This window comes from Neoarius graeffei, chromosome 4, assembly GCF_027579695.1.
Source record: "Neoarius graeffei isolate fNeoGra1 chromosome 4, fNeoGra1.pri, whole genome shotgun sequence".
Lineage (NCBI taxonomy): Eukaryota > Metazoa > Chordata > Actinopteri > Siluriformes > Ariidae > Neoarius > Neoarius graeffei.
The window spans coordinates 61,941,513-61,967,713 of NC_083572.1; the positions used below are offsets into that span (position 1 = coordinate 61,941,513).

At 41.9% G+C, this 26,201-nt stretch overlaps 1 protein-coding gene across 1 annotated transcript in view; it reads right to left on the minus strand.

Annotated features, from left to right (window-relative positions):
- capza1a (capping actin protein of muscle Z-line subunit alpha 1a) overlaps positions 1-26,201 on the minus strand; it is a 51,226-nt gene that overhangs the window by 3,081 nt on the left and 21,944 nt on the right. Inside the window, exons 2-7 of the mRNA XM_060919456.1 lie at positions 11,655-11,718; positions 11,351-11,402; positions 5,859-5,916; positions 2,749-2,955; positions 2,391-2,470; positions 2,159-2,309 (exon numbers count right to left, since the gene is read on the minus strand). Of these exons, the coding sequence (XP_060775439.1) occupies positions 2,159-2,309; positions 2,391-2,470; positions 2,749-2,955; positions 5,859-5,916; positions 11,351-11,402; positions 11,655-11,718 (612 nt within the window). The remainder of the gene's footprint in view (positions 1-2,158; positions 2,310-2,390; positions 2,471-2,748; positions 2,956-5,858; positions 5,917-11,350; positions 11,403-11,654; positions 11,719-26,201) is intronic.

Here is a 26,201-nt window from a genome sequence, read left to right on the forward strand (position 1 = left end):
TACCAGTCAAATGTTTGGACGCACCTTCTAATTCAGTGTTTTTTCTTTATTTTTATTAATTAAAAGTCACTTCATGTCTGAAAGTAATGATGGATGTCATTTCTTTTTACTTAGTTCAGCAGTTCATGACATTATATAGGATTACTACAGTTGTGGAATCAGGCTATTACTGTATGTTTATTATTTACTATTTGATCTCAAAACACATTAAGGCGGCAAGAAATTGCACTAATTAACTTTTGACGAGGCAGCTGTTAATTGAAAAGCATTCCAGGTGATGACCTCATGAAGCTGGTTAAGAGAATGCCAATAGTGTGCAAAGCGTCAAGGTAAACGCTGGCAACAATGAAGAACCTAAAATATGAACCATATTTGTTTTAACACGTTTTGTTTGCCACATGATTCCATATATATTCCATGTTATTTCATAGTTTTGATGGCTTCAGTGTTGTTCTACAATGCCAAAAAGAGTCAAAATACAGAAAAACCTATGAACGTGTAGGGGTGTCCAAACTTTTGACTGGTACTGTATGTACATGTATTATGCCTGTGCCAACCATAAGGATGACTATGGCATGCATCTGCAACAAAGTTGCCCAGCCCACCCCAAAACAGCACTATGTAAAGTAGAAATTTGGAATAAAATTATCCATAAGGTCCATAAGGTCATTTACAGCCAGTTCCTTTTGAGGTCCACTTTAACAGCACAGAGTGTGGCGCATTTAAACATAATTCTATGTTAGGACTGGAAATGAAATCAGGATCAGGAAAATGTATATTTGAACATACTAGGACACTCCAACCCCAGCCAGGGACAGTATATTTCAGCTCTGTGTGCAACACTGCTTCCTCCGGAGTGTATATGTAGGTTTGGAGGAAGGTCACGCTGAGTGTGTAAATATTAGATTTAAAAATACATCTGTTCAGCTGATTTTCACAGTGGAAATTAGTTAAACTGTAATTTCCAACCAAAGAACAAGATCAACTGTGAGCTCCTGCTCACTCACGTATCACCCCGCTCTCTCGCTTGTATAAGAACAGGAAGTCGACGTGCGACAGACATAAAAGCGGTACACACGGTATAGAACCCCAAGCTGAAGCTCGGTGCCAAATATCAAGCAGTTGTGATTTGTAGATGCTGAGAAAAGTGCTTTGAAAATTTTGTAAATCCACACTACATGCTTCATAAATACATTCAGTCAGTAAACAGGAAGTCGATGTGCGACAGACCTGAAAACGGTACAGAACCCCAAGCTGAAGTTTGGTACCAAGTGGCTATGATTTGTGGTTGCTGAGAAAAAGGGTGTTTCAGACGGACGGACAGAGGTAAACCAGGTATAAAAAATAATAAAAATGATTTTTTTCGCGGTCCGGTTTCTATCAAATCCTGCGCTCTGATTGGCTGGCGAGCGGGTCCGTATCCTATGGTAAGGACCCCAGGTACGAACCTCCGGCGACTCGCTCGTTCACAACAACAAACATAGTAGCAATTTTTGTCAACATTTATTTTCGCATTTCTCAGGAGAATAGCATTAATTTTACAGCATGGATAGCGATAACGACAGTGTTCACAGCGAAAGTGAGTTTTACTACCCTGAGGAAGATGAAATAAAAAAACATTTCAGGGGAAAGCTAAAAACCTAACTTGCTAATGCCGAGCAAAAACATGGCTGAATCCTGAATGACTCCTATTTGTATAAATAGGGGACTACATAGGCGGCAAAATGTAGTTTTTTTCCTGCCATGGAAGTGCACTTGTATACCGAGGAGGAAGCAATTTGCATTACAGCTGTGAATGAGGATTCAAAACGGCGGCTCGGTTTTCCCTTTCGGGCGCTCTCGTTTTCTGTTAGAATTTGGTAAAGAAAAAAATAAATATATTATTTACCAGCTTAAGGTCGGTCCGTATGGTGAAATACTGTGACCTCGGCTTTGAATACTAACCTCAGCCCAGAGGGCCTCGGTCAATACTTTCAAGACCTCGGTCACGGTATTTCACGATACGGACCTCCCAGCTGGGAAATAACATATATATAAGACCCCATTTCAAATTCATTAATTCCAGGTATGTAACCGGTTCTATATGTCTGGAGAACCTCTGAACAGTTTGTGTTGAATTCTCACAATGTGTTCAATAAAAGTTGTTGTAGTAACTCACAGAAATGGTGAGAGACTCTTGAATGTCTTTGTGGCTGACCAGTTGCACATTGCCATCTTCATAATAATGCACTTGGACCTTGAGCACGCCTACCAGCTGAGTCTTGCTCTGAGACACGGTGTACTTCCACTCGGACCGACAGCGACCGTTCCTGCACACACACAGGACGAGCTCTCAGACAGATCGAGAGGCAAAACAGAGGCAGTGACACATAGAACAAATGCTACCTTACCAGAAGTTTTTGGGTTGAAACTGATGTCCTTCGATGCAGGCAATGATTGTTTGGTGGCCATCAATTGTTTTCCCATAAACCTACCGGGGGGGAAAATGAGACGGTTGTGGCAATGAACAAATACTGAACACTTTAAAACGCATCAGGAGAAATGTTCAAATTGCCGTTAAAAAAAAAAGATGGATAATAATTACACCGAGAAAGACGCAAGGCTTAACGATTAATGTACTTGTACTAATCCCTTTTAGGATTTCAAAAAAACTGAGGGAAATGATGCACGGCGAGGCATCAGGATGAGACGTGAGACTGGTCACAAAGCTCCCAGATTCAGACGCAGGGAAAGATGGAGCTCACTCACAGTGCACACTCCACTAGGGTAGTGATCTTTGATGTAGGCCCTGAGCGCAGCGTCACACGCCTCCCTCCACGGCTCCAGAGACGCTTCACCGTCGTAGGGCTGCAGGTCGCTGGCCTCTTTCTTCAGGTGGTCAAACTTAAACGAGAGCTTGTTTCGCGGGTCAAAAAAGCGCCCGTTTCCCAGGTCTCCATGCTCCGTGATCAACACCTGCATTTTAATAGGGGTTTAGAGTTACTCCATGAAGTCAGTCAAATTGGTAAAAATAATAAAAATGACTTAGTCATTTATATCAAGACAGTTCTGGTTTTTTAAATATATATTTTGCCTATCCACATTCACTAGATATGAGCAATCGCGTGCTCGATTGGCTGCTCTACTACAAGGCTATCAGCTCATATACCGCGAGTCGTGTAAAACAAAATGGCGGAACGTGTTGCTGAACCAACCAAGGATGAAATGAAAATTCTACTTGAAAACCTCAAAAATACAAAAGGCAGCAAAATATGGAATAAAAGTATTTGATGGTCAGAACATATCTTTATGTTTTCAAGAAATATTGTAGCATTTTTCAGAAATTGCGACTGTCATTTCACCGGTTTGTTTGCATCCGAAGTGGAAATGATTTTGTCGGACGTTTTGGATATAGTTTTTATTTATCGGACCGTGAGTTGGCCTAGTGGTTAGTGTGTCCGCCTTTCGACCGGGAGATCGTGAGTTCTACTCGCGGTCGGGTCATACCATACCAAATACCATCATAAAAATAGGCACCCTATGGGTCCATGTGGCTGCTCGGAAGTGGCTACTCGGAAGTGCATCACATCCACATCACACATGGGACCACTGGCCGAAGAAGGCGAGGAAAGGGGGACGGCTTGGAGTACATTTTAAAATAGGAACGCACTTTCCCTCGGTAATCAGCATAAGCATGTCTCAAAGCGAGTTCTTTAGTCTCGTCCATTTATTTCGAATGGTGAAGCGAATTGTATACACTTAATAGGAACACCTGTATGCGTATGCGCTGTTGTTACACTCAGTCTTACAGCACGACGACATAGTGGCTACAGCCTCTATATGAAGCAGCAGACACAAAAATGGTACCTACTACTGTCTAGCAAGGCACGCTGCAATACAGATGCAAGTAGGGAAGTCAAACTCTTGTAGTTACCAGAGGACCAGCCCCCCACTGTAACCCTAGCTGTATAGGCGAGAGGCTGAGGGCTATCGAAACGGAGATTGGCGCCGCACCCATACGCCTTAAAGACCTGGTTAGTACTGGGCAGAGGTGGACAAAGTACCCAACTTCATTACTCAAGTCAAAGTACAGATCCCGCTGGTCAAATGTTACTTCGATACGAGTGAAAGTTGTCCAGTCAAATTTTTTACTTAAGTTAAAGCACTGAAGTACTTGCTTTTAAAAATACTTAAGTATTAAAAAAAAAAGTACATTTTCTGTCAATGCATCGTTGTATTATTGCCACAACGCTTACAAAACCTAACGCCGTTACCAAAGACAGAAACGTGAATTCACAAAATTAACGTATGCTGTGCCATCATGGTGGTTTAACGTTAAACTAGCTAGTGAATGAAGCTCCACCTGACATGCTAGTAAACTCTTTTCAAACTCAGTCATATTGGGTAGCTAACGCTATCTCATCTCATTATCTGTAGCCGCTTTATCCTGTTCTACAGGGTCGCAGGCAAGCTGGAGCCTATCCCAGCTGACTACAGGTGAAAGGCAGGGTACACCCTGGACAAGTCGCCAGGTCATCACAGGGCTGCTAACGCTATTAGAAAAAAAAAAAAGAATTCTACATTTTGTTTATTTGGCAAGATTATGCTAAAACATTTTTGAAAGCACTTCATATAAGTTAACGTTATTCATGTTAGTGTAACTCCATTTTTACATGCTAACTAACAGTGTCCAGGTTAACTAGCTACGTGTTAACGTTAGCCATGGACAAGGCGATGGCAACTTGGCAGGCAAATCCATAGAAAGTCATTTGACTAACCAGACTGCACAGGTATTGCAACGTTATCACTAGCCCTAAAAGCACAGACACCTTCATTGCAAGATTTCTCTTGGAATAAAACATTTATATACTTCCGCAGGTCAGATGGCGAGTTTTTGTAGGCCGTGATGTGGTTTGTTTTCGGCAAACAAAGCAAACATTTAAAACGAAAGGAATCTTTAATCCTTTCAGAAAACTGAAACATGGGTTCGAAGTAAAGCCCTGGGTGCGTGCGTTCCCCAGAAGAACCGCCTCCTTCCATTCTACCATCAACTGATCGTGTTCAATAATGCTGCTGAGAAATCACTGAACTTGATTTTATACAGTCTATGGACGTGACCCTAGTGATTACTGATAGACTGTCTCAGTGTCACCTGTGGGGAAAAAAAATAAATCACGTTTTAGAAAAGAAAAAACATCCACTTTCAAAGCCGCTTCATAATAAGTATCGAGGACCTTGACAGAAATGCAGTGGAGTAAAAAGTACAATATTTGCCTTTCAAATGTAACGAAGTCATAAGTTTCAAAAAAAAAAAAAAAAAAAAATGCTCAAGTAAAAGCACAGATACTCAAAAAAAAGTGTACTTAAATACCGTACTCAAGTAAATGTACTTCGTTACTGTCCACCTCTGGTACTGGGACAGGAGACTGCCTGGGAAGACCAGATTCTGGAGTGAAAAGGACTTTGACTTGATGTTTTATTTATCGAATTTGCAAAAAATAAAAATGCTCCATTTCTCAAAATCCAGTGAATGTGGATAGAATAAAACAGTTATCCCACTCAATCTTAAGACACACGGCTAATAGCCGACTTAGCGCTATGCACCTCGTCAGCTACCAGCTCATGTACAACTCGATTTTGTGGAATAACTGGTATACATGTATAAGAAAGTGTGTGTGTGTGTGTGTGTGTGTGTGTGTGTGTGTGTGTGTGTGTGTGTGTGTGTGTGTGTGTGTGTGAGAGAGAGAGAGAGAGAGAGAGAGAGAGAGAGAGAGAGAGAGAGAGAGGGGAATGGTGACTAATCAAGGGAAAAAAAAAACATTCAGACCAACAAACTATCATATTAAGTAACATGAAACTGACGTGAAGGTGAAAATTACCTGATCGTCTTTAAGTTTGGTGGGTGTAAACTGATCCATGTTATACTGGGCAAAGGCACTGTTTCATTAAGAGAAGAAAAAAAATGGATTGAAAGATTATTAATAGGACTGTTGAGAAAAACATTCTGTTCTAACCATTAAAATGTGATGGCCATAAAAGTACAGCTGATCTCACTCTTCGGTTGTTGAGCAAGACTGAAATTTCACTTTTGAGAGGACCACCAAAACAAACAGCTGAACTCTACTGCGTTTTATCTGAAGTGGCCAGTATGGAAACTATGGAAAAGAGAGACAGTTTTCTCTAATACAGTGTTTCTCAAACTTTTTCAGACCAAGGACCACTTTGTCCCAAAAAAAAAAAAAAAAATTTCAGGGACCACCTGCCAACACCCCCCGGCCCCACACAACACACACACCATACAGAGATGTGTACTATTAGGCAGCTGGGCCATAGAAGGTTCACGCTGCACGCTACACGTGAAGAACCGGACCCTGGGCCATTAAACTTCAACTTTTCTCGGTAGTCGTCCATTTTATCTCCCTAGACCCGTTCTGATTGGCTGGCGCGGCGGTGACCTTGGGGTCGTGCATGCATTGACTGGAATTTCCATCTTCACGCCTAGAAAAAAGTGTGCATGTTCATTTCTCGCTTCACGCGTGAAGTGTGCAGCGTGCAACGTGAACGCCGTTCTATGGCCCAGAGCAAGTCATGCTACGTTTGTCCACTTTTCTTTACACGCGTGTAGCGTGCAGCATGCAGCGTGAACCTTCTATGGCCCAGCTGCCTTAGGTGTTTTTAATTGAAAAAATTATGGTTAACTAAATACATTAAAGGCCTATCCATTCCATATCCTCCGTGGTTTTTAAAGGCAAAAGTATGGAGGTTTAAAATTCAGCAAACAGTTAAAGGAACAGTCCACCGTACTTCCATAATGAAATATGCTCTTATCTGAATTGAGACGAGCTGCTCCGTACCTGTCCGAGCTTTGCGCGACCTCCCAGTCAGTCAGACGCAGTCAGACGCGCTGTCACTCCTGTTAGCAATGTAGCTAGGCTCAGTATGGCCAATGGTATTTTTTGGGGCTGTAGTTAGATGCGACCAAACTCTTCCGCGTTTTTCCTGTTTACATAGGTTTATATGACCAGTGACATGAAACAAGTTCAGTTACACAAATTGAAACGTAGCGATTTTCTATGCTATGGAAAGTCCGCACTATAATGACAGGCGTACTAACACCTTCTGCGCGCTTCGGCAGCGCATTGATATGGAGCTCAGATATAATTATAATTATATGGTCATATAAACCTATGTAAACAGGAAAAACGCGGAAGAGTTTGGTCGCATCTAACTACAGCCCCAAAAAATACCGTTGGCCATACTGAGCCTAGCTACATTGCTAACAGGAGTGACAGCGCGTCTGACTGCGTCTGACTGACTGGGAGGTCGCGCAAAGCTCGGACAGGTACGGAGCAGCTCATCTCAATTCAGATAAGAGCATATTTCATTATGGAAGTACGGTGGACTGTTCCTTTAATCAGAATATTTCATATCAATAGTTCAAAATTGTTCAAAATTAGGAGGAACATGAATGAACTGAAATGAACAAAAATTTTAGATTTAACAGATTACACTTACTTGTCTTCTGCTCAAAACTGACTCTTTTTTCTTAATGGAAGGAGTGGTGCTGATGCATACTAAGCATCAATGATTTAATATCTGGTTCCAAGCTGGAAACCGTGGAAATCGCCACGAACACAAGCTAGTTAGGATTAGCTTATTATATGTTCAGAATTTTCGTTTGCTTGTTTTCAGGTCTGCCTGCCTGTTTGCCTGTGAGGCAGAGATTTGTGAGGTGACTGTTGCCTAAAGACGAGAGGCGGAATAAGAGCACGTGCACACTACAAGTTTTATGTGGTGCAAATTCAGATGCAGAACGCTTTTTAAATAATAATAATGATGAAATTACAGGCCCGTTTGATTGCCGTTAAAAACAAGATTGGATAAATTAAACTTTCTACTAATAATGTTACAAAGCATATGCTAGCTTATCTTGAAAACGCTGACTACATTGTAGATAACCTCGCGGACCACTTGAGGTCTCTCGGACCACACTTCGCGAAACACTGCTCTAATAATAGGACTTGAAAGCCAACCAAATCGGACAATGACAAAATGGTGGGAACTGTTTTGTAGGAAGAGGTGTTATTTTTTATGAAGACAATAAAACCGGAGCTTCCTAGAACAAGCTGAGCTCATCTACGACGACGTCAGAAAGAGGGGTGAAGTTCTGCGCTGGGCTCAGTTTGTCCAGCGGGGTTGCGGAGCATAGATTAAGAACAGATTTAAAGACAACACAGTCTCACTGAAATGAGACATAACATACATCTGTATCCATTAACACACATCTGTAACTTGTCATTTCAAACCGGTACATTTCCAAGCAATATGAAAATAGCAAAAGTAATTCCATTGTATAAATCTGGGGACAAACACAACTTCACAAATAACAGACCTGTTTCTTCACTTCCTCAATTCTCCAAAATTCTTGAAAAACTATTCAATAACATTAGATAAATTCACTGAAAAATACAAACTACTCGGTGATGGTCAGTATGGATTTAGAGCAAGTAGATCAACAGAAATTGCACTAATGGAATCAATTGCAGAAATCAACAACTCTATAGATAAGAAATATGTCGCTGGGATATTTATTGATCTTCAAAAAGCTTTTGATACTATTAATCATGATATATTAATTAATAAGATGGAACAATATGGGATAAGGGGAGTTGTATTAAATTGGATAAGAAGTTATTTGAGCAACAGGACACAATAGGGAGGGAAAGTGAAACACAGCGATCCTAGTGGTAGCGTTTCTAAGCTGAGAGCCATACTATTGAAAACCCCATAGACCCAATTTTTAAAAAAAATCCCACGAAGTTATGGCGTGGAACTTGTACACCCCCAAAAAATATGTTGGGATTATCTACTAACTGTGAAAGTATCAGGTGAAATTTCGCTGTCTTTTAAAAGATCGAAATTGCGCCTAGCCTGTCAGAAATGGACTACAACCAAACTGTCTAGTCATCTCATCTCATTATCTGTAGCCGCTTTATCCTGTTCTACAGGGTCGCAGGCAAGCTGAAGCCTATCCCAGCTGACTATGGGCAAAGGGCGGGGTACACCCTGGACAAGTCGCCAGGTCATCGCAGGGCTGACACATAGACACAGACAACCGTTCACACCCACATTCACACCTACGGTCAATTTAGAGTCACCAGTTAACCTAACCTGCATGTCTTTGGACTGTGGGGGAAACCGGAGCACCTGGAGGAAACCCACGCGGACACGGGGAGAACATGTAAACTCCGCACAGAAAGGCCCTCGCCGGCCACGGGGCTCGAACCCGGACCTTCTTGCTGTGAGGCGACAGCGCGAACCACTACACCACCGTGCCGCCCACTGTCTAGTCAGAGTCGCTCATATTACGTCAGCAGTAGGCTTAGCCATCCCACGCTTAGTTATCCCCACGAGGGATGCATTTCTTATTGGTACAGAAATACTCCGCCAACCACGCTATACAAATCGGCATGTTGATGTAGGCTACTCGCCGGCCGCTACGTGCTACAGATTTGGAAAGGCGCTAGGCTTGCGGTGATGTCACATACGCGACATCGGGTCCGTGTAGTCTTTGATCAGCTTATCAAAAAACATTCAAAACAATTCAAATCGGTGGAAAAAATAAAGTATGATCACCAGAATCGTTAGAGCTGCCCGACATGCACAACATATGGAAGCCATTATCTTAACTTTGAAGCATACCCCGAAATGTAATTTTTTGAAAAGATATTCCCATTCATTTTGCCATAGAGGTTGGAACGCATCCAGTAGGGGGCGATGAGATTACTTTCCCTCCCTATTTGTGAAGCTGGGTGACTCTGTCTCAACTTATTTGAATACTGATTGTGGTGTCCCCCAGGGGTCAGTATTGGGTCCTAAACTGTTTATTCTTTATATAAATGATATGTGCAATGTATTTAAGATGGTATTATTTGCAGATGACACAAATGTGTTTTGCTCTGGAACAAATTTACATGAGTTAGAAAATAATCTCTTCAGAATTGTGCAGGTGAAAAAGTTGGTTTGATCAAAATAAATCAATCATTAAATCTGTCTAAAACAAAAATCATGTTATTTAATAATTATAAAATAAATAGGGCAATAAATGTACAGGTAGATGGTGTTGATATTGAAAGAGTTTCTAATAATAAATTTCTTGAGGTAATAATAGATGACAGAATTAATTGGAAATCACAAAATACATACTAATGAAACTATCAAGAAGCACATCTGTGTTGAGTAAAGCTAAGCATGTCCTGAACTATAATTCACTCCGCATTCTTTACTATTCCCTGGTTTTACCGTACTTAAATTACTGCTCAGTGGTGTGGGGAAATGCGTATAAAATGTTCACTTCATGCAATAACTATACTTCAAAAAAGAGCTATAAGAATAATTCATAGTGCTGGTTACCGAGATCATACTAATTCACTATTCTTAAATTCAAAATGTTTAAAATTCAGGGATATTATAGAATATAAAACTGCCTTAGTAATGTACAAAAGTAAGGAATTATAAAGTACCAAGGAATATCCAGACAATGTTCTCGGATAGAGAGGGGGGCTATAATTTTAGGGGGAAATTGAAATTTAAAATTTGCAGTGCTAGGACAACTTTAAAAATGTTCAGTATCTCTATTTGTGGAGTAAAGCTATGGAACAGTTTGAATGTGGAGCTCATGAAACGTACAACTATAAACTAGTTCAAAAAAAGGTATAAGGAACAGATCTTTATGAGGTATAGGGAGGAGGAATTACAATAACATGCTATTGATAATATAAGTGTATATACGTGGGTATGGGTACATACATGTGTGTATTTTTATATTATATACATATAAAAATAAATAAAAATGTGAGCATATATATATAAAAATGAGTGTATATGCGCATAATTGCATATAATATAAGCATAAAATGCATAATTATGATATGGTGTCTGTGTACGTATGGATGTGTATAGTTATAGGTATGTGTATATGTATGTACCGTATATATGCATTGTGTGTGTGTATATATATATATATATATATATATATGCATAACATAAGTATCTGTATATATGATTTGGTCGATATTATACCATGTTGGTATGTCTTGGTATGTTTTATATTTTTGTTGCTTTTGTATATATAGTTTATTATGGTGGAGAGTGACGTTTGATTAGCGGTGGTATAGAGGGTTAGGATTTGATAAGTTATTTACTTCTTCCTAATCCTTTCCGAACATTATGTTACTGCCTTGTGGCTACGCTATTCTGTTTGTTGATGACGATGTTTTGATGATTGCATTTTTTATTTTTGTTTTTATATCTTCTTTACTGTTCGAAATAAATCAATCAATGTATATTTGTACAAAAGGTCAACACTCACTGAGCTGCCCCTTCCCTGAGCAGACCGTCATTGTTGAGCAGTAGCCGGACATCTGAAATCACACAACAGCGCTCTCAGTGCAGTTTGGTTGTGATACAAAAGTACACATACATGCAACACCCTACAGGACTGGTTTTTCAGATCCAGCCCTCAAAAGCAAAGCATATCAACGGGATCCTGCTAGAACATGAAAATTCACCTAACTGGGTAATTATGTCTTCATGAGCCGAGATGGATCAATTAAACACAAGCATCTGGTGGAAATCATTCCTAGCTGAGTGCAGTTCTAATTCAGAGCTCTCACCATTGAAAACTTCATTGAATTCTCCAGGTGGCGCGTGGATGACAAAATTGGCAGCGATGCGGACCTGTGGCAAAGGAAAAAAAAAATTAGCATGCTAGATCAGTAAAAATATGAATTGTTTAGCAACAAGACATTTTAGTAGGTTTCAAAGATGTTTCTTGATTAAGAACAAATACATTAGTCAAATGTGTTCTGAACAAAAGGAACTGCATGGTAAGATCCTGACAGTAAAAAATAAATAAATAAATAAATAAATAAATCCAAATCTGTTCAACAGCTTGCATTTTCCTGTCCGAATGTGATATTCATAACTTTATAACATCCTTTAAACTCTTTCAGTGCATCGGATATGATATTGTTGGTTTTGCTTATGGTGTGAACGAAGAGGGTTGCTGTGGAATCCCGCAGGACGCAAAAAAATAAAAAATATATATATATTTTTTTCCACAGGCGTTACCAGTCAGATATAAAGCTTGCAGGACAAACAAAAGGCCTCAGTCATTAACACAAAAGCATATATGGCGTTCACATGACGCTGTGTGACTCATTTCCTGCTTACATTCCAGCATCAACATTACCTGCTTTATCCCAGTCAGGTTTGCGGTGATTTACATTATTAATTAATTTATATTTTGACAAAAAAATGACCAATACATTCATTGGAAAATATCACAGGCAGGTCTAGACAATACTACATGTAGGAAGTAGGCCGTCATAGGACAAAACCATCCAACCATCATACTTATCCTGTACAGGGTCACGGGCAAGCTGGAGCCCATCCCAGCTGACTATGGGTGAGAGGTGGGGTACACCCTGGACAAGTAGTCAGATCATCGCAGGGCTGATACTTGCCCCTTTTCCACCAAAGCATTTCCAGGGCTGGTTCGGGGCCAGTGCTTAGTTTGGAACCGGGTTTTCTGTTTCCACTGACAGAGAACTGGCTCTGGGGCCAGAAAAAACGGTTCCAGGGTAGCACCAACTCTCTGCTGGGCCAGAGGAAAGAACCGCTTACGTCAGAGGGGGGGCGGAGTTGTTAAGACCGACAACAATAAGAAGACCGTGAAAGATTGCCATTTTTAAGCGACGAGAAGCAGCAGCTGTACAAACGAAGTCATCCATTATTATTATTATTGTTGTTGTTTTTGCTTCGATATTCGCACCAAGGTTTATGCAAACGTAGCGACGTAACTGACGTTTACAGCGATGTAATGACGTATACAACGACGTAATGACGTGTCTTCTCTTAGCACCGCGAGCAATGGAAAAGCAAGCTGGTTCTCAGCTGGCTCGCAAGTTGAATGAGTTGTGAACCAGCCCTGGAACTGATTTGGTGGAAAAGGGGTAACAGAGACACAGACAACCATTCACACTCACATTCACACCTACGGTCAATTTAGAGTCACCAGTTAACCTAACCTTTGGACTGTGGGGGAAACCGGAGCACCCGGAGGAAACCCACGCGGACACGGGGACAACATACAAACTCCGCACAGAAAGGCCCTCGCCGGCCATGGGGCTCGAACCCAGGACCTTCTTGCTGTGAGGCAACAGTGCTAACCACTACACCACTGTGCCGGCCATCGGACAAAACCCCCAACACAAACAGCATACAGGGTGCAAAGTTCTATAGTGTAAATTATACTTTTTTTTTTTTTAATAAGAGGAGGTTAGGCCAGAGAGGCTGTCAGACTTTGAGATGTGCTCTCTGGATTGTTCAGCTCTGTCAGCCACTCCATGGAAGAGCGAGAGCTTTTATTAGCAATGGTCATTAAGCAGAGAGCCTCATCACACTTCCTTCCACTCTGGCAACCACACCAGCAAGAACAAAATACAACTCACACAGACTCAATATGGTTCCCTTAACACAAGCTCTGGAGTCCTGGAATCCCTCTCGACCCCTCATTTCCTTCTGCATGCCCAGCATATAACGAGACCAAAGGGTAAACACAGGCACAGTCACATAATAAAAGCTGTATTTTACAGCTATACGATTATAGTAATACTGACTGAGGGCATTTCCCAAAGTCACAGGGCAACTTTTTGGGCAATGTTGTCAGGAAACTGCGCTTCGACACTTTCCCATTGAGATAGGGCAACATAATTTCTATCTGAACGATTCTGATCGTTTTGGGCAGCTTTTTAAGATCAATCAATCAGAGTGCTAACAGCGAATCACATGACCACCCAAGGGCTTCCAAAATTTTCAACAAAGATGGCGGCGTCTCCAGCAGTGGAGCGAAGAAAAAGAGAGCCAACATAACTTTTTATGCCGGTAAATTATTGTGTGAGAACCCAAAGAGGTGAACTTACCTCATCAAATGCTTAGAAAACCAACAGACATCTGTTTTTGTGCTCAGGTTGTAATTAAGACATTGATTTTTTTTTTCAGCTAAGTGTAAACTGCCGTTAGCTAACCACCGCTCCATGGAGACTGAATGGGATTTAAAGTGCAAATCACGGGTAAATTCAGGAGCAAGATCAATGTAGTTCTCCTATTTTATATTAAACTTTGGTTAAATATCTGTAACATTCTGCATTCTCTGCAATTTCTTTTACCTTGCGCAATACCAGAAAAATTCAGTTGAAATCAAGCCATTTGAGGCGAATTGGTCCGCCTCTGAAAAAACTTGGCATTTGGATTTCCCGGCAAACATCGATTTTCGTGACGTCGCGTGCGGGACGCCTCCCTCTGAATCCTACGTCAGCGCTGGTTTGTTTATGAGAAAACGACCTGGTGGTTTTATGCAAATTTCTTCAATGTTATCACGTAATTATTAAAATGGTTAACAGATGTATCGTAGGAGGGTGTAGCAACACCAATCATGATGGGATTAGTACTCATCGTTTTCCAAAAGACCGGACAATGAGAGAGAAATGGGAGCGCTTGGTCTACACAGGCTGTGCACTGAAACCGTGCAAAGCTCTCACAGCCTGCTGGTGCTTCCGCAGGTAATGTCACGAATCTGGCTCCAGACTCCCTTGGGATTTTTCCAGACGCGTTTTGTTATTTTATTTTTTTCTGCTGTAGACAGATGGCCTTGTGCAAAATTACCCTTCTGGATGAGTGTGTAAAGGGACATACTTTCATATAAAAAACAACACTAAATTGGTCCAGAATATGCACTTTAACTAACTAGTGGTGGTTTTTGCTAACATAGCTAGCTGAAAGTTATTGCTAGCTATGTAGGGACAACGTTAGCTCCCTTGTGTCAAGTTAAAAAAAGTGATGGGCAGCTCATGATTTTTTTTTTTTGTGAGTTGTAACAGAGATTGTCCAACTTATCTGATCTCATTCACATACAGAGCACGAATACTTGCGGAACCCAAGGGCGAAATAGTACAAACTTCAGGACGTAAAAAAGAGAGAAAGCCTTTCAGGAGCTCCGTCACTTCCTTTTCCTCCTCAGTAGCCATCTCCCAGTCCACGTCCTTTTATATTTTTTGCTGAGATGAGAATGTTTTTGTGATGTGTCAGTTATATGCGATTGAGGCTAATAGCATTTTTAAAGAGATTTAAAAATTATTTATTAACAGAATGTGGTTATTTTGACTTAGAAATGCTAAAATAATGGCAAGTTATCTTTTGACCAGCGTATCTATTCAGTTTTATTCCAGAAGTGATACTTACTTGAGCAAAATAAAGGCTGAAGCCAAGACAAACGTGACGGCTGCAAATGTTTCAGTGTCCATCTTTGCGGTTTCTGTCTCCCTGGCAACAGATTTGCTCTTATCTGATTGGTTGTTGCCAATTGTCTGCTGCCCTAATTAGTTGCCTTGTGTCTCATCTGGTTGCCCGTTGCCAGCAATATTGCCCAAAAAGTTGCCCCGTGCATCATCGCCTTTACGTTTAGCATCATTATCTTGCCAGTGAAGACGGGAAACAAAGCGACACAGTAATACCAACACTACTGTAAACACCTCCACATGAGCGAGAAATGCCGTCGACAAGCACCGTGACTTCAATCTGGATTCAGCAGGTTAGATGGCCCAACTAAAGCAGTACACGGTCTGGAGTTGAGAAATATTTAGGAATTCAGTTCGATTCCCACCTCATTCTGGACATTATTTACACAAATGAACAATAAAACTTGCATAAATTAATCAACAGAAATGCCAGCGAGCTGTTTGCTATTATTTTTAGGATTATAGTCTTGTAATACAATATTCTTTACAATCTATTTGTTGAGTGTCTTACGGATTTTTAAAAAACCTTTTGTTCTAGAACATTTCATTCTGTACGAAAGACGATATTCTGGTTTTTGAATATACTGGATTCTCTGATTGGCGTGAACTTAGCTCGTCAGCGTAGGAGGACAGAAAATGAAGTGAGCACGAAAACGGTAGCGAGATTAGTGTATACCATGGTATGAGAATTGGGAAGCAAGTTCTTTTTATGAGCTTCTGTTTTTTTTTTTTTTTTTACAGCTAATGGAGCACTCCCAAGTCTCGGGATGAGGAGTTATTTCCTCTCACACAGATGCAGAACGTGTGTGTGTGTGTGTGTGTATATATATATATATATATATATATATATATATATATATATATATGTGTGTGTGTGTGTGTGTGTGTGTGTGTGTGTGTGTGTGTGTGAGAGAGAGAGAGAATCATCTGCTGCTGTTTTGCAGTGTGTTCAAGTGCAATATTTTACAGATGATGCGAGATGACAGGAAGTGATTCTTGTACAGGAGAGCCTCAAAAAAATTTTGCACTAATATTCATTTCTATGTCACTGGTGGCAGAACAGCTGTGCCATGCACGCTGCGACATAAAATGTTCAACAGGAAGTTGTGATAACGTGCATAAAATACACACACACACACACACACACACACACACACACACACTACCAGTCAAAAGTTTGAACACCTACAGTGCTGAGCGTAAATGAGTACACCCCCTTTGAAAAGTAACATTTTAAACAATATCTCAATGAACACAAACAATTTCCAAAATGTTGACAAGACAAAGTTTAATATAAAACATCTGTATAACTTATAACATGAAAGTAAGGTTAATAATATAACTTAGATTACACATTTTTTCAGTTTTACTCAAATTAGGGTGGTGCAAAAATGAATACACCCCACAACAAAAACTACTACATCTAGTACTTTGTATGGCCTCCATGATTTTTAATGACAGCACCAAGTCTTCTAGGCATGGAATGAACAAATTGGCGACATTCTTGAACAATGACCTCTTTTAGTGACTGGACGCTGGATGGAGAGTGATGCTCAACTTGTCTCTTCAGAATTCCCCATAGGTGTTCGATTGGGTTCAGATCAGGAGACATACTTGGCCACTGGATCACTTTCACCCTGTTCTTTTTCAGAAATCCAACGTTTAGTCATGTTGGAAAAGTGCACAACGACCAAGGGCACGGAGTGATGGTAGCATCTTCTCTTTCAGTATAGAGCAATACATCTGTGAATTCATGATGCCATCAATGAAATGCAGCTCCCCGACACCAGCAGCACTCATGCAGCCCCACATAAGGACACCGCCACCACCATGTTTCACTGTAGGCACCATGCATTTTTCTTTGTATTCCTCATCTTTGCGACGCCATACAGTTTTGAAGCCATCAGTTCCAAAAACATTTATCTTGGTCTCATCACTCCAGAGTATAGAGTCCCAGTAGTCTTCATCTTTGTCAGCATGGACCCTGGCAAACTCTAGGCGGGCTTTTTTGTGCCTGGGCTTTAGGAGAGGCTTCTTTCGTGGACGGCATCCATGCATGCCATTCCTCTGCAGTGTACGCCGTATCGTGTCACGGGAAATAGTCACCCCAGTTTGGCTTTCTACTTCTTTAGATAACTGCAGTGAATTTGCATGCCGATTTTCTTCAACCCTTCTCATCAGAAGACGCTCCTGTCGAGGTGTTAACTTCCGTGGACGACCTGGACGTCTCTGTGAGATGGTTGCAGTTCCATCTTTCTTAAATTTTTGTACCACTTTTGCTACAGTATTCTGACTGATAAGTAAAGCTTTGCTGATCTTCTTGTAGCCTTCACCTTTGTGGTGTAAAGAAATTATTTTCTTTGGGGAATTCTGAAGAGACAAGTTGAGCATCACTCTCCATCCAGCATCCAGTCACTAAAAGAGGTCATTGTTGAAGAATGGAAAAAGATTGATGTTGCAAAATGTCGCCAATTTGTTCATTCCATGCCTAGAAGACTTGGTGCTGTCATTAAAAATCATGGAGGCCATACAAAGTACTAGATGTAGTAGTTTTTGTTGTGGGGTGTACTCATTTTTGCACCACCCTAATTTGAGTAAAACTGAAAAATGTGTAATCCAAGTTATATTATTAACCTTACTTTCCCATTATAAGTTAAACAGATGTTATATTAAACTTTGTCTTGTCAACATTTTGGAAATTGTGTTCATTCAGATATTGTTTAAAATGTTACTTTTCAAAGGGGGTGCACTCATTTATGCTCAGCACTGTACTTATTCATAGGTTTTTCTGTATTGTGACCATTTTCTACATTGCAGAACAATACTGAAGATGTCAAAACTATGAAATAGCAGATGGAACATGTCTGGAATTATGTGGTAAACAAAAAAGTGTGTTAAAATAAAACCCAATTTTTTTATATTTTAGATTCTTCAAAGTAGTCCGGTGTTTACCTTGATGATGCTTTGCACACTATAAGGTCTTTTCCGCTTCCGGTTAACAGTACATCGTGCGCATTCTGGCTGCTGCTTCTCACCGGAGCTTTTTATTTTATTTTCCCTCCTTTTTTGTGTGTTTGTGTAGTTTGATGTTTGAGTGTTTTTGTCCGCCGGTTGCGGTGTAGCTCCAGACCCAGTTTTGGGCGTTGGTTCCCTCCAGGCCTTGGCTTGCCGTGGGTGATGCCTGTACTCCTAGCTATGGACTGCAGTGAGCTCGTTGCTCATTTTAACATCATGGTTACCCGGCGCTCCGTGCAGCAGTGCTTTAGTGCTTGGTGTGATGTTCCGAGCGATGTTGCTCGGTGGCGTCGCGGCGGCTGTGCAGGCGGTTTGGAACATACTGGCGCTCTGCGTGGTGGTGCGTCTGTGCTCGCTTTGTGGATCCATGGCGCGGTGTTCCGAGTGACGTTGCACGGCGGCAGCTGTGCTGGCAGTGTGGGATTTGTTTTCGTGCGCCTTTTGGTGGGACTGTGGCTGCTACACCATTGGAATGACATCCTGACCTCTATTTGGTGGACTTGTTTTTTCCCCCCCCTCTCCCTATAACTGTAAAGCGACCTTGGGTTTTGAGAAAGGCGCTATAAATTGAACATTATTATTATTATTATTATTATTATCTTAACCAGCTTCATGAGGTAGTCACGTGAAATGCTTTTCAATTAACAGCTGTGCCTCGTCAAAAGTTCATTAGTACAATTTCTTACCTTCTTAATGCATTTCAGAGCAAACAATAAATAAAACAGTAAAAATAGCCCGATTCCACAACTGTAGTAATCCATATTATATCAAGAACCGCTCAATTAAGTAAAGAGAAACGACATCCATCATTACTTTCAGACATGAAGTGACTTTTTGATTAATAAAAATAAAGGAAAACCATTGAATTAGAATGTGTGTCCAAACATTTGACTAGTAATTTTTATGATAGATAGATAGATCGACAGACACACACATGGTGCGTCAGAAAAGTAACAGGACTTGGTGAGCTTCTTCAATGTGAGGGGCATCGTCCTTGCAGGGTATCTGCACATTTCTGATAACCAAAAATAATACTTTTTAAGGCTATTTTAAGACCTATAAGAATAAAAAATAAGACCACTACCGCGGGGAAAAATATTTTTAAAAAAAATCAGACTCTAGGCTATTATGGTCAAAGCATATTTATATTTTAATCAGTGCATCTCCAGTTTACGAACAGAATCTTGTCTTTCCCACAAGTAAACGATTTTGCATATTCAGAATCAGGGAACATTGCCCTGAAGACGGTGCCCACGTCTTCGTTCGAATTGTAGGAGTGGTGTCGGTCAATCGTTTGCAGAACCCACAGTATTTCAGCCTTACGTGTAGCGGTCGAGGCGAAAGCACCGAAGGCACTTGTGCTGGGAGAAGTAGGCACCGAAGGGAAAGTGGGCTTTGCGCTAACGTTTGCAACCGGTGCTGCAAACATCTGCATGGGAACTGTTGTTACCTGACTGGCGGCAAAGCGTTTATGCTTTTCCCCTTTCATGTGAGTGTCAAGGGCAGTACAGCCCATTGTTCCCAACTTTATGTCTTTCTTGCAGAGTTTACACCGAGCTTCATTTTCGGACGTTGCTTTTGACAACCAACCACTATATTTCTGGTCCTCAAGCCACTTGTCCCTAAACTTACACTTCCCCATCCTACATGTCTGCCACGCTAAAGAAACCACTTCTTCGTCTTTTCCCACAACACTATAAGGAAAACACTGCCCCCTAAGTGTTGTGTGACGCCTGTACTTCTAGGTACAGAGCGGTCTTTTTGCCATCTTCTTGTTACACATTGACGTGCGCTGTTTGAACAACGTTAGCATGGAAAAAAAATGTACAAACATATTTTTGTGCCCCGATGAAATTTAATGCCACCCATATGAAAATTAATGCCACACTTCGAAATATTAGCAAAATATAAGGCTATTTAAGGCCTTAAATGCCATATACTGTATATCAGACTTTTTAAGGATCCGCGGACACCCTGGCCTTGCCACAGGGCCAAACAATCAATCAGCTCGTCTACAAAGAGATCCTGCGGCGTTTGCTTCGTTCAGTGCATGAGAAGAGGCGAAAGTTGTGGTAGGACAACTTGTGGCTGCTTCACCACGACAACGCGCCAGCTCACAACACCCTGAGCATCCAGCAGTTCCTTGCCGAGAACAACATCGCTGTGCTGGAGCAACCTCCCTACTCGCGTGTCTTTTTTTTTTTTTTTTTTTCCTTTTCAAGGGGGTCATCAAGGGGACCCGTTTTCTAGACGTGGAAGTCATCAAGAGGGCCGTGACGACGGCGCTGCGGAGAATCCCGGGAGAATCCTTCCAGGAGCGCATGGAGGCGTGACGGAAAAGTGCGTTCGACTCGAGGGGGAAAACTTGTAGTTTGGATTTGACAAATTTGTGACGCCAGTCCTGTTTCTTTTCTGACACCTCGTGTGTATATAATATATTGTGTATATTATATATGAATGAGAGAGGGGGGGATATTACACAGTGGCGCAAAAATATTAAGTTTGTCTTCGAGTGGTGAATGTATATCTCTCGAGTGAGCAAAGTGAGTGAGAGAAGATTTGCACCACCATGCAATGTTCTTTACACTATATGGGCACATCCATTAAAAAATAAATAAATAAATTTCATTCAAAGAATTTTAATTTTGAATCAGTTCACCATTTTGACAACACGCATCCAGTCAGCAGGAAAACACTGGGAGTGAAATATCAGGAATTATTACAGGACACTTTTTCCATGGAATAAAAACTTTTTTTCGCAGTCCGGTTTCCATCAAATCGTGCGCTCTGATTGGCTCACGAGCAGTCCGGAATCCTACGATCCGGACCCCGGTTACAGAACTTTGGCGACTCGCTCGTTCACAACAACAAACATAGTAGCAATTTTTTGTCAACATTTATTTTTGCATTTCTCAGTAATTTTACAGCATGGATAGCGATAACGACAGTGTTCACAGCAAAAGCGAGTTTTACTACCCTGATGAAGACGAAATAAAAGAAAACATTTCAGGAGAAAGCCGAAAACCTGTAACTGTTGCTAACGCCGAGCAAATCCAACAGTTTATTGAGGAGCAAGGGGCAGAAAATACAACAAAAAAAAGACGACCTACGACCTCAATGTCTTTGGGAAGTTCTGTCGGAACCTAAATGAAGGTCGATAAGGTGGAAGACATACCTGGCGAAGAACTAAACATGTTGCTGTGCAACTTTTTCCATGTCCGCAACAAAGAAAAATGGCGATGCGTACGAGCCGTCCTCGCTCACGTCTTTCCAGAGAAGTATCCAGCGCTATCTGAATCATTTTCTGTTAGAATTTGGTAAAGAAAAAAATATAATTTACCAACTTAAGGTCTGTCCGTATCGTGAAATACCGTGACCTCGGCCAGCATTTTCAAGACCTCGGTCATGGTATTTCACGATATGGACCTCTCAGCTGGTAAATAATATTTGTGTTCTTTTCCCTTCTAGCGGGTTTCATAGCACGCAATATTGTTAGCGTATCGCTTATCCTACGTGTATTACATCACTCTACCCAATGGAGAACGAGCGGTGAACATGGTGTACGATATTGCACTTTGTCAAGACATCATGACGTCACACGGAGACGTAAAATTCCTGCACTGGCAAGCGACTGTGACAATTTATAAACAAACAAGGTCGCCAGATTTGCTTCGCTAAATACGGAAGATTTTAAGAGAACTTTGAAAGAGAAAGATGCATCGAACACCCAAAAGGAATGCGTATGTATAACAATAATGGCTTTTTTTCCTGGTATGTCATATGTATTCCATTCAGCTAGCATGATATTGAACTCATCTTTGACTCGTTCAGTGTCATGCTAGCTGAATGGAACGCATCTGATATACCACATAAAAAAGCCAGCCATTATTATTTAAAACGTCACAGTTGTAGTTCTCCATGTCCTGGAAGTAGATCATATGAAAAATACAAGTGGTGTATTTCCCCAGTAAAAACACTCGTGTCATTAATCAATATTTATATGCACACACTGGAAACGTGCGTCATCCTTGTACACACCTCTAATAGATCACGCAACACTGCCAGGAATTTGCAGTAATAAAATTGCAGGTGTGACCAAAAGGACTTGATAGATACCGTGGCCGGGTGGCTGGAGAACACGCCTGAAGCTTTTATTTGGGAGTGTTCAAGTCTGCCAGAGAGAAACGATGGAGACTTGTAGTTGGTTACTGCATGATGGTGGAGTTCCCCTCCATGTCTATTTTATATTACCAGATGGAAAATGAGATTTTAGTAACCTTGACCAGTCAGGGGGCTGAGGAGAAGACCCGAGGGAGGAAAGAACAAACACAAACCTCCCTAACGTGGAATGCCAGGAGGACAAGACAAGACAAGACAAAAAGGGACTGACGAGACCAAGAGACAGCAGCAATGAGAGGCTCGGGTGAGAGCACAGCTTCGAGTTAGAAAAGCTCTCATCATTGCGGTCTTAACTGTCAAGGCTCCGTACACAATTTCTGTGTAATATAATTGCACATACACCCCCTTTCCACCAAATCAGTTCCAGGGCTGGTTCGGGGCCAGTGCTTAGTTTGGAACCGGGTTTTCTGTTTCCGCTGACAAAGAACTGGCTCTGGGCCAGAAAAACCGGTTCCAGGGTAGCACCAGCTCTTTGCTGGGCCAGAGGAAAGAACTGCCTACGTCAGCGAGGAGGCGGAGTTGTTAAGACCAACAACAATAGCAAGACCGCGAGAGGGCCGCATTTTTAAATAAGCGACGAGATATCATGGATGCAGTAAAGCAGCAGTCATCCATTATTAGGGCCCGAGCCCGAATGGGCGAAGGCCCTATTGATCTTGTAAGAGTTCACTATGCTTCTTCTTCTTCTTCCTCTTCTTTATTTTTCTCCGCTGTTGGGCCATTTTCGGGGCGCTTGCCATGGGTGAAAACGCACGAAATTTGGCACCAGTTCCGAGAATTGCCACCGCTACTCAGAACCAAAAGCCCAAACTTGGCCGGGGCTCAGGGCCTCTATAGCGCCCCCTAAGTCGTTGTGATTTTGGCCTCCCGCATTAAGGTGCCTGGTTGCCATGTAGTTTGTAGTAGTGGCATGCCATTTGGTACGCATATGTATCTCACTAAGCCGGACAAGAATGTAATGCCAATGCATTAGCCACGACCAACAGGAAGTGAGGTAATTTCACTTTTGTGCGAAATGCATGGCCACGAAGACGGCGCAACTCCTCCTAGACCGTTCATAGGAATGTCACCAAAATTGATACACATCATCTACAGACATGGCTGACAAAAGTTACTAAATAAGTTTCACATAGGATAAACCGTTCAGAAGTTATACGTCAATCAATTTTCAATGCAAAATTTTACATGCTTAAAAATTCATAACAAATCTTCTAATTGCTCAAAACTGCTCATACTTCACACGCAAATCACTCATTGGGCTTCTGACATGTTACCCAATTTCTGTGATATTTCGCCACTGGGGGCGCTATTTTTGGGCAAAAAATCCAATCTTTCCTCAAATTTGGTCAAACTTCACGGCCACCCTCTTACTACCTCCCATGTCATGTATACCACATTTTGGGAATTTTCGTCCATGGGGGGCGCTGTTTTTGGCCGACGCAATTGCTCCAAAACGGGTTTTTGGTAAATAATTCCAGAATGCTTTTCCTTCACACCACTACCTTGTGATAGTACGTTGCTGTTGTAGACACTTATTTTTCCAACTCATAATCGCTCATGTACAGCATAGCGCCACCTACTCACATGGGAAAAACCATAAAATTTATTCTTCAAAAATCTATATCTCATCTTCTATTTACTCAATTGTCATCAAACTTCATACGCAAACTCTTCATAGCTCACCTGACATATACGCCAAATTTTGTGCACTTTCGCCCCTGGGGGTGCTGGTTATGGCAAAAATGCTATTGCAGCTTCTGATTTGTCAAACTTGGCAAGCAAACTCTTTACAAGACCCTTATTGGGGCGCTTGCCATGGTCGACAACGCACGAACTTCGGCTCCTTTTTCTTAGACTGCCACCGCTACTGAGAACCAGAAGCCCAGATCCAGGCGGGCCTCAGGGCCTCTATAGCGCCCCCTAACGTGTTGTGATTTTTGCCTCTCGCATTAAGGTGCCTGCTTGGCATATAGTTTCTAGTTATTATTATTATTATTATTAGGGCCCGAGCACCGTTCAGTGCGAGACCCTATTGTTTTTGAAGGATTATTATTATTATTATTATTATTAGGGCCCGAGCACCGTACAGTGCGAGACCCTATTGTTGCCATGTGTCCAATTCTGTGCTTTGTCGCCATTGTGGGAGTAATGTCTCTTGCCGAAGAAGCTGTGGAAGGTATTTCGCGGGGACGCATGCCCCCGCCCCCCTTGGCCGCTGGCGCGAGGGCCCGTCAAGGCCGCTTGCGGCTTTAATTATTGTGGTTGTTGCTGCTGCTTCTTCTTCTCCGTGTTGTTGTTGCTTCGATGTTCGCGCCAAGGTTTATGCAAAACAGCAATGTAACTGACGTATACAGTAGTGGTGCACAATATATTGGCTGCAGATATAATATCGGCCGATATGGTCGTTTTTTTACACATCGGTATCGTTCCAATGTCAAAATAGGGCCGATGTGAACAGGCTGATAACCATTCCCGTGTATTTGACGTGTATGTAGGCTTAGGGCACTTAGGCCAAGTTTACATTAGACCGTATCTGTCTCGTTTTCTTCGCGGATGCACTGTCCGTTTACATTGAAACGCCTGGAAACGCCGGGAAACGGGAATCCGCCAGGGTCCACGTATTCAATCCAGATCGTGTCTGGTCCGGTGCTGTGTAAACATTGAGAATACGCGGATACGCTGTGCTGAGCTCTAGCTGGCGTCGTCATTGGACAACGTCACTGTGACATCCACCTTCCTGATTCGCTGGCGTTGGTCATGTGACGCGACTGCTGAAAAACGGCGCGGACTTCCGCCTTGTATCACCTTTCATTAAAGAGTATAAAAGTATGAAAATACTGCAAATACTGATGCAAATACTGCCCATTGTGTAGTTATGATTGTCTTTAGGCTTGCCATCCTTCCACTTGCAAGTGGTAAGTGACTTGCGCACAGCGGCTCAGTCTCGAATCACTGCTCGTGCACTTCACTCGCGCGCTCTGTGAGCTGCGCAGGGCCGGAGTGCGCACCCTCCAGAGGGCACTCGCTGTTCAGGGCGGAGTGATTTGGAGCGCAGCCGCTGAGGAGGAAGCGATGAGCCGCACTGACACATTTCAACTTACATGCCAAATTAGTCATGTGATTAGCGTATCCGTGTATTGGCGTTGCTGCGTGCACGCGAATCGTTTTTAAAAACGTTAATCTGATGATCCGCTGATACGGTCTAATGTAAACCCCACCTTAGATGTGAGTGTGGGGGCGGGGATGTTTGTTTTTGAACGAGCGCATTTACACGTCACATACTCAAGGTGCCAAAAACAGTCAAAAAGTCAGTTTGACTTTGATGAGGGAGCAACGATGTCGTCTGTCTGGGCGTTCTTCAAAGTGTCTGAAGAGGATCCTCGCTATGCTGGATGCAATGAGCGTGAGGGCCGGGTGATGCGAGGGGGAGTTCGTGTCAAATCGTTCAATACAACCAATTTGATAACCCATTTAAAAAACAAGCATCCCGAAGCCTACAAAGAATATGAGAAACTAGCTAATGCTAACAAGCAGCGAAAGAAAGCTGCTGCTAACGCTACGGCAGCTGCACCAGTCGGCCCCATAGATCAAGCACTGGAAAAGACCAAGAAATTCCACAAGAACCACCCGAAACAACAGGCATTGACCATGGCAATAGCAAAGATGATC